The 9,184-nt window shown below is 33.3% G+C and overlaps 2 protein-coding genes across 5 annotated transcripts; one reads left to right on the top strand and one right to left on the bottom strand.

Moving 5' to 3' along the window:
* Window positions 1-891: 891 nt before the first annotated feature.
* LOC114287218 (small ribosomal subunit protein uS8) lies at window positions 892-5,983 on the top strand. Of its 4 annotated transcripts, XM_028230738.2 has the most exons (7): window positions 892-1,543; window positions 1,613-1,757; window positions 1,833-1,955; window positions 3,667-3,817; window positions 3,945-4,105; window positions 4,377-4,665; window positions 5,748-5,983. In XM_028230738.2, exons 3-6 carry the CDS (start codon window positions 1,938-1,940, stop codon window positions 4,473-4,475), a joined length of 429 nt encoding a protein of 142 aa, XP_028086539.2. In that variant the 5' UTR covers window positions 892-1,543; window positions 1,613-1,757; window positions 1,833-1,937; the 3' UTR covers window positions 4,476-4,665; window positions 5,748-5,983. The 4 variants fall into 4 exon arrangements, with proteins under 4 accessions (XP_028086539.2, XP_082757492.1, XP_028086332.2 ...); XM_082901366.1 differs by lacking the exons at window positions 892-1,543; window positions 1,613-1,757; window positions 1,833-1,955 and adding an exon at window positions 5,255-5,381 and having other exon boundaries at window positions 3,028-3,817; XM_028230531.2 differs by lacking the exons at window positions 892-1,543; window positions 1,613-1,757; window positions 1,833-1,955 and having other exon boundaries at window positions 3,028-3,817.
* LOC114287497 (fasciclin-like arabinogalactan protein 19) lies at window positions 1,100-1,447 on the bottom strand. Its single transcript, XM_028230908.2, has one exon. It carries the CDS (start codon window positions 1,445-1,447, stop codon window positions 1,100-1,102), a length of 348 nt encoding a protein of 115 aa, XP_028086709.2.
* Window positions 5,984-9,184: the final 3,201 nt, after the last annotated feature.

The raw sequence follows: 9,184 nt of genomic DNA, 5'->3' as shown, positions 1-9,184 counted from the left end.
ATTTTTTTTTTTTATTATAAACTATATTTTATAATAGGGTAATGTATCAAGCTGATTAATATTTAGATTAAAGTAAATTAAATTTCGTTTGAAAATTGATATTTTAGTTGACTTTCTAACTTTAATATCAATAATTTAAAAGTTTAATTTTTTAAATTGATTTTAATGGGTGAAGTGGCATAACTACGATATGAGCAGTGATTATGAAATTAATGGCTTAAAATTTTTTGTAATAATTTTAAGGGATTTAGTTAAAACTCCCTCACAATCAAACTTTAATACATTAAAGATGAATACAAAAAAAATTCTTTAAAAAATTCAACACATATCACTATTATCAAAATATTAAGTTTTAAAATAATATAACTTTTGATGTAATTTAATAAAATTAGTATTTTAAGAATTCTCTCATCAAGATCTATCAAATAAGATCCATGTTGACTATAAAATTCTTTAAAAAAAATTTATTACCATTGAAATTGATGTAAACACTACAAGAAAACAGCCCAAATAACATGGAACTTTTTGCGACGGTATAGGTACCGTCGCAAAAAATGGTCTTTTGCGATGGCGTTTTCAAACCGTCTCAAAAAATGGTCTTTTGCGACGGCATTTTCAAACCGTTTCAAAAAATGGTCTTTTGCGACGGGGTGACCCCGTCGCTAATGAATATATCACAAAAAAAACATAAAACATTTGCGACTCCTGATATACCGTCGCAAATTTTTTTTTGAGACGGGAACATTTACTGTCGCAAAAGAATTGTTAAAACGGCGTCGTTTTATTTGTTAGGATTCATCATTTGTGACGGTTTAAGTACGCCGTCGCAAAAAATAATGAAATTTCTTCTATCTCGTTCATTTTAAGCCTATTCACGGTCATGTGTTTCCCTAAAATCCCCAAACCTTTATGAACCAACCCAAAATCCCTAAAATCTTTAAAACCAAAATCCCCAAAACCATTTTGAAGCAAAATCCCCAAAGCCATATCAACTTTGATTATTGTACAAATTTGCCGGTGACGGAAGCGAAGATCCATGACCTAGACCGATCTGTGTTCTGAAACTGAGAATACCTCCCAATCCATGAACCGCGATGTTTCAGCCGAAGAACAGACCAGGCACAACATCAACGCCATTGGCGGTAAAGTTTTCTGATTCGGGCCTCCTCTGAACTTGAATATCGTGAATCGGCAATAGCGTGGGCAAAATGGAACCGGAGGCGAGATTCTGGAGATCCGCGAGGGATAACCGGAGAGGAACGATGTGGTAGCGAAGGGTGGTGATGTAAACAGAGGCCGAAGAAGTCATGTCGAGAGCGAAGAGAGAAGAGTCGGTGGGGACGAAGACGGTGAAGGAAGTTCCGGCGAGGAGATTGAAGTAGAGGTCGGAGGTAGTGAGTGCGTTGCAGAAGAGGTTGTAGCCTCTGGTTCTCAACACCGCCAGCATCGATTCGAGTTCTTGGTCTGGTACGGCGATGACGGTGACGGTGAAGGTGGAGGGAGGAAGAATATGAGGAGGAAGTTGCAAAACCCCCAACTTTTGGTAAATATTTTCCAAATAGTACAACTTTTTGTAGTTTGTTATATTGTTATATGTGTTTTGAATTGATAGGGGAAAATGGAACAAATGAATGACCACATAAGAAAACTTAAGCTCTGTTTAAAGTGGTTTCAACAAGTTGAAAAATGCCATATCAAGGAAAAGGAAAAGCTATGTAATACATTGGAATCTGCCGAGAGAAAATGCACAGAAACAGGTAAATTTTGCACCTTAAGTTTTTACAAAACTCTAATGAGAAATTAATCTTCTAATGTACCTCATGTTCTTTCAGAGATGGCTATGAAAAAAAATGGAGGTGGATGGGACTCCACCTTAACCAGCATTTGAAATATGTTTGGTAAAAGTAATTCAAGGATAATTTTGTTTGGAGTTGGAAATGCTATTTTTTACCCAGGTATTGGACCTATTTTATTGAACCTGTAGAATTAGAAGTTTTAGAATTTAGGGTTCATATATATATAATCTTAAAATGGACGTTTTGATAGGTAGAAATGCACTTTTTTATTTTAATCATTGGTTCCAAGCTATTTTCATCAAAACTTGCGATTGATTTCATGCATGTTTAAACACTAAAGCACATGTCTACTAAGTATCTAAAGTGTAATGGTACATGTTTGGAAGTGTCAGTGTCTTCACGTATTCGGCATTATCTTATGTGTGTATTTATTAGTTTGTGATATTGGGTCTATTAATTCACTTTCAAATCTCAAATTGCTGTGTCAATTCTGGTTTGATGTCGTATGCATGTTCGGTTAGGTTATTAGATTTTTGTCCTTTATTAGTTTTAATTCACCTCATAAATTGTTAGGTTGTCAATCATAGAGCTTTGAGTAGTATGATAATTGGTGCTTATCATGTTATTGTTTTGGGCTGAAGGTGATAGGCAAATGTTGAAAGGAAAATGATTTGATGTTTGTTAGGTACAACTTATGTTTGTATGTTATGTGCATGTGGTCAGTGACTTTGTGACAGTGCTTGAAGAAATCAGTTGGTTCTATTTGAGTTTGCAGTGCTTTTGGTTTCTTTAATAAAATTTTAAGTTTGTTCCCACTTATTGCTTCAAGCTCATTTTGACTTCTTTATCCATTTTTTAAGATTTCATTCACGTAGATTGATTATTCATTTTAAAAAAAAAAAAGAAAAGAAGAAAAAACTACTAGATGGTAGGTTTATATGATTGAATACAAATGGTGGACTAGTGTGGATGCTGAAATTTGATGGATTTGCGGTCCTGTTCTAGATGAAGTCAAATATTGTCTTCATGTTTAAATTGTTGACATCTTTTTTAGACATATTTCAGCAGCTGCAACTTGGAAATTTTGATTTGTATGTGTTTTTTGCTTTTTATTTTTATTTTTAGTAGTACAATATTATATTTATTCATTACTAATCCTGGATACATATAGATCATACATGGACTGCACTGTCTTTCTTTTCTGTAGTAAGATTATAATTTCATTTATGGGTGGAATGATGTATGGCATAAACCATGTTAAAGGTTATGGTGCTTCGTTTGAAGAACATTACTTTACAGTGTTACCTTATTTTAACTGCATGTGTTGAACAGAGTTGGCATGTCTTGAGTTGTTTGAATAATTGAATCTTTGTCTTGAGATATGTATAATTTGGTATTGTAATTAAGGTTTTTATTTTCAATTTATGGCACCGAATATTTACTGAAGTGTTCTATTTCTATCCTATGAAAGACGTGGAATCCATATCCCCATTTAAGACGAAAAATTATTGGGCAATGTTAAATCTGCAGCCATTTTGGCAGTATCAACAAGCCACCCTCTCACAGTGGTGGTGCCCACATTTTGAGAAATGAGGCCGTGTATACAACCATAATGGTTACAAATTAGCAATCACCAATTATTTTCATGGGTACCGTATAGAAATCTTTCAGTAGTAATTTGCTCCATCTATATTTGGAGTGGGGGAAGTAAATGTTAGTCCTCCATTTAATACAATCTTATATAGCCGTGGTATGCTCTGTTTGCGTCACCGTGGGAGCTGGTGTATCTTCTTTGTTGTTATTCCTAACTGATAACTCTCTACATCTCTTGTGCTGTTTTAGCAAATTAATTTGTGCTGTAATTTTTCAGCACTTTTCATTTGCGAGGATGGTGAGAGTTAGTGTCCTGAATGATGCTCTCAAGAGCATGTACAATGCAGAGAAGATAGGAAAACGACAGGTCATGATCAGGCCATCCTCAAAAGTGATAATCAAGTTTCTTATTGTCATGCAGAAGCATGGTTTGTCCTCTTGCATAATTCATCTCCATCAATTTTAAAATTTTAGTCTTCATTCTCATGAAAGTTGAAACAAGTTTGTTTGAAATATGTAAAGATATGTTTATTCGAGTTTCAATTGGTGTTGTAGGTTACATTGGAGAGTTTGAGTACGTTGATGATCACAGATCTGGAAAAATTGTGGTTGAATTGAATGGAAGGCTGAACAAATGTGGGGTTATTAGTCCTTGTTTTGATGTTGGGGTCAAAGAGATTGAACCTTGGACGACAAGATTGCTCCCCTCAAGACAGGTTAGCCTTGGAAAATATTTGTTATTTAGTCTATGAATGAGGTGTTCTTGCTCATTGAAATGAAAATTAGAGGCTACAGTTACTGGATTTTTTGGAATTGATTGGAGAATTATACTTCGTTCATACCTTTGTGAACTCTTTGAATTTGAGTGATATGCAACATTCACAATGTACACCGTGCCTATATTTTTCTTATGCTTCGTTTGTGATCTCACTGTATAATTTACATTTTGGGTTATGTGATAATGATGGATGCGTAATGATCTTGCAGTTTGGGTACATTGTGCTGACAACATCTATGGGTATTATGGACCATGAAGAAGCTAGGAGAAAGAATGTTGGTGGCAAAGTACTCGGCTTCTTTTATTGAAACTCGTTTCAGAGGATTGTTTTCAGAATTTTTGGTTTAGTGTTATTTTTACCCTTTTTATCCTTGAATTTGTGGGTACATTGAGCTAAAACTACAGTATAATGATGCTCCCGAAGATATTGAACCTGAAGAAATTCGTCCAATGGGAAACTATGCTATATCAATGACATGGCCAGATGGATTTACCCAGGTATTGGACCTATATTATTTCACCAAATAACTGCAATCTGCAAGCATTATTCATTAGACAAACACACGATAAGATTTCAACCAAGTGACAAAGTGATTAATTTTACTTTGCGGGATATATGAGTGAAGTTCTAATCATATTTTTCTTTTCCTACAGGCATAATTAAATGAAAATTGGATGGTGATTATATTTTGAACATTCTTAATACATACCAAATGCGCACTAAAAAGATCATTAAGTGTCTTTAATTTTTCCTTTTATGTTGATTTTTGGAAGTGGTGTAATTCATCATTCGGCTATATTTACTTATCTGCCAAAAAAAAAAAAAAACATCTGATAAATTGTAATTCTAATACATTTATGTAACTTTTACCTCCACCCCCCCTCCTCTTCCCTATTTTGTCAATATTTGGAGGCTTTGTTTATGTTTGGATGAATAAAACACAGTTACTGATTATAGATCTACATAGTAATAGGCTTGTTATGTAACTATTCTGTGATTCCAATTTCAGTGATTTTTTGGGTGCACAGTAGAGCTAGTTAGCATCGAGTGATGCTAAACATGCAGTGTTTTTTTTTCTCTCCTTAGGTTAATAGGTACACTATTGTCATACATGGAAAACCCTAGGAACTATCTTCTACGGATTGACACATGATAGGGCTTGTTGGGTGCAACTTATTGGAGTTTGTTACACCTTTTTATTTTGAAAATATGGGTGAGAACTACTGCATGTAACTTTTTAAAACTTACCAAGAAATTAATTTAAATAAGATTTGAAAAAATTTATTATTAGAAAGTTACAGAAATGATGTTTTTAATTTCTGTTTACTAATTATTAATTTTTAACTTATTAAAAGCTATGCCAAACAAAGTGTGCTCAAGAATATTAAAGTTTTTTATTAGTTAAATTATTTTATTTATTTATTTATTTATGTTAAGGAATTTGCAAGATAAGATATTTTGGACTTCCTTAGATATTATCTTTGTAATTATATAGTAGTTAATTTTTTATTATTTTTTGTAATTAAAATATTAACACATAATTATATTGTCATTAATTATTTTTATTTTTTGTTTTCAGATATTTCCCGAGTAGCAGTTTGCTTATTGTGGAATACAAGCGTGTGAAGATTGCGATTTACTTTTGTTTTTGTTATCCACGGAAGAATCATGAGGGAAACTTTTGTTTTTGATTTACGTTATTTTGAATTGTGAACAACATTATGTATTTAAACATTGTGTATGTATTATGTAATATTATGTAGTGGGATAATTTTGCTAATGTGTTGTAATGAATGAATGCAAGAATATTTGTATCATGGATGAACAGTTATTTTTGTACTGAATTTTTTATATTATTATGTAATTATTGGTTTCTTTTTTAATTATTTTTCATTTAATACATGTAATTTTCATATTTTTAATAATTTTAATGCAGTTTATTTATTTATTTATTTTTTTTGAGACCGCACCACATTGCCGTCGCAAATGATAGTGGCAGATTGAGACAAAAGTTTTTTGCGACGGTACTCTTTGCCGTCGCAAATAATCTTTTAGTGACGGCGCATCGTGCTGTCTCAAATATTTTTTAGCGACGGCAAAATGCCGTCGCAAATAACACCTTTAGCAACGGCAACACAGTGTCGTCTCAAAAAATCTCAGATTTTTTCGTATTAATGGCGACGGAAAATGCCGTCACAAAAAGGCAACTTTGCCGTTGCAAAAAAAAAAGGCGACAGCAACGTCCCGTCGCTAAAACCCTTTTGCAACCCCCTTTGTTGCGACCCCCCACTTGCTGTCGCTAAAAGTCATCTGCCATCGCAAAAAACCTTTTGAGACGGCATTTTGAGTATTTGCGACGGCATTTTACTGTCACAAAAAGTCAAATTTTTTGTAGTGAAACAATAATAGTAACATGTTACTCTATTTGACAATAACATGCTACTCTTTCTCGCGGTAAGATATTACTTTATTTGACAGTAACATGTTACTCTATCTCATAGTAACAGTAACATGTTATTCTAACAATACTGTCCAAGGACAAAAAAAAGGATAATTTACATTGTCCTTGCTCAATTATGTGCTTTCTCCTTACGCTATGTTTGGTTGGAAGATTTGAGGAAGGATTTGGAAAAAGAAATAGAAAAGGAAGGTGAAATGTGAATAAAATATACTTATATTTCACCTAACTTCATACATTTTTTCCCTTTCTTTTTCCAAATCTATTGTCAAATCTCCAAATCAAACACAACATTAGGAGGTTTATAAAGTAAAATAAATTGGACTGTTATTTTTATCAAATAAGGTTTTAATGGAAGAATTTTAGCTAAATTTCTCATAATTTTATGATACTTACTGTGGGTGTTATTAAAATCAACAAATAAGATTTTTCTATAATAATCTTTTATGCAATAATCTGTCGTGGTGGCTAAAGATTGATTTAAACCCTAAATTCTTATTAGCTAAAATTTTATGAGTGTGATAATATTAGCCGACTTTGTTGAAGAAAAGTTATTTAATGCTTTATTCAGTAGTATTGCATATTTATGTCATTTTTTAGACCAATTATGTATTTTACAAATTTATGAATGACACAATATGACTCACTTTTAAATAGATAAATAAAAATTTTCACCTAATACATTTGACTATTAAATACAAAAATTTTCACCTAATACAAAATGGACACTAGTTCAATTTATCATATTTATCATTAAAAAAATGTATACTTTTTGAGATTTTTATTGATAAATCTCATTTGGAAGTGTTCTAATTTAAAAAATTCATGAAAGAATTTTTTAACTCACTTAGTCCCATGTATGTATACTTTTATTCCATAAAATCTTTTTTTCTTGATTTACACTATTTTCTTAGACTCTTATGCCCTTATATTTAATGTTGATATTTGATGTCTCTAAACCCTAAACCAAAAAAGCTCCCTTTTCATCAAAGTTTAATATTGATATTTAATGTCCCTAAACCCTAAACCAAAAAAGCTCCATTTTCATCAAACTTATTAAAAAATTTGATAATCTTATAAAATGGATACATTTTCGGAAAGTTCTTTAATGGCTTCAACGCCGTAAGAATTCTCTCTCATCTGATGTCAACGTTCACAACACATTTTTGAAAAATTCTCCCTCATCTAATATAGTAATGTGAACGTTCACAACATGTGAATATTCTTATTTTTAAGCAGTGATAATATGTTATATTTCTCCTTTTTGTGATTGTGATTACTATTGGTAATGACAATTAACATTAAATATCAATATCATGTAATTGACAACACATAATGTGATTGTCCTATTTTTATTATGAATATTCACGTCATGTTTATATTCAGATGAAAGTTGAGAATTGTGGTTGTGTAATTTGATGCAATGTTGATGTGAATCTTAACATCACCTTTATCACAACGTTATCTGATGTGAACTTTCACACGTCATGTTTATATTCAAATGAAAATTGAGGCTTGTGGTTGTGTAATTTAATGCAATGCTGATATGAACCTTAATATCACCTTTATCACAACATTGTTGTGAAGTAATCTTGCTTCACCTATAATAATTTCCACCGGCCTAAGAGAAGGAGTATGGTTGAAATCAAGATTTTCAAAGATGGTTGGCTACTAGCATTCAATGCGTTCACACTGCTAGCCGTAGTTGCATTTAATGTGTTCACATTTCTAGTTTGTCTATAAGTAGCTAATGTATCAGAGTGATAAGTGTGTGGGAGAAAGAAATAATAGAGTGCTTTGTTTGTTTGTTTTCTTAGAATTATTTTGAGTGAATTGAAATTTCAGTTTGGTTCAGTTTTAAATCTCTCATTGTGAATCACCAACAGTGGTTTGCATCCCACTCCCACCAACAGTGGTATCAGAGCCGTAGGTAGCTTGAATTTGCAGACATTCTGCGAAATTTTCAAGAATAGAGCGTTGTTTCAAAATTTACCCAGAAATCAAAGTTGTTGAAATTCATTTTTGATCACACCAGTGTGTAGGTCTCATCGAGACGATCACACTAAAAAAAACACGTCAAAAATCAAGGCCCACAGAGCCCGCATGCGCCACACGCGCCGTCTGACGCCGTCGCCATGCACTGCCACGTGCCTTCTTCGCCCGGAGTTGCAGGGTCTAACACATCTGGAATCCGATCCATTAGCCCGGATCTGGATCCTTGGAGTTGACGTCATTGCTGACGTCACACCAAGCCATTCAGCCGAGCCGTCGAGTCCAGCCAAGCCGCGGACCGAGTCGCGCCGCCAAGCCACAGACCAAGCCAAGCCGCCATGCCGCTAACGTCATTCGATTCGAAAAAATTATCCGGTGCTTCTCAGAAGTTCCAGATTTCGCCGATCTAAGCCGTTCAATTTTTTTTTGTTAGATTTGAGCCGTTTGAAGTCCGTTTTTGGTGATCCAATGGTGCTTTCCAACTATATGGAATATTCTGGACATATCTGTACGGTCAGAATTTGCAAATTCCATCCTGAAAATTAACAAATTTTTAAAGACAACCA

This window comes from Camellia sinensis, chromosome 13 (assembly GCF_055761805.1).
Source record: "Camellia sinensis isolate YWXY chromosome 13, ASM5576180v1, whole genome shotgun sequence".
Classification (NCBI taxonomy): Eukaryota; Viridiplantae; Streptophyta; class Magnoliopsida; order Ericales; family Theaceae; genus Camellia; species Camellia sinensis.
Note: the sequence above shows the minus strand (reverse complement) of the source record. Positions and strands in the feature narration are given on the sequence as shown.

What these genes read in the sequence shown, in the direction of transcription:
- LOC114287497 (XM_028230908.2), bottom strand. Translation starts at nt 1,447, where the DNA reads ATGCTGGCGGTGTTGAGAACCAGAGGCTACAACCTCTTCTGCAACGCA.
- LOC114287218 (XM_028230531.2), top strand. Translation starts at nt 3,508, where the DNA reads ATGTTAGTCCTCCATTTAATACAATCTTATATAGCCGTGGTATGCTCT. An exon ending in TATTGTCATGCAGAAGCATG is followed by an intron (nt 3,818 to 3,944) that starts GTTTGTCCTCTT and finishes TTGGTGTTGTAG; the next exon opens with GTTACATTGGAGAGTTTGAG. An exon ending in GATTGCTCCCCTCAAGACAG is followed by an intron (nt 4,106 to 4,376) that starts GTTAGCCTTGGA and finishes ATGATCTTGCAG; the next exon opens with TTTGGGTACATTGTGCTGAC.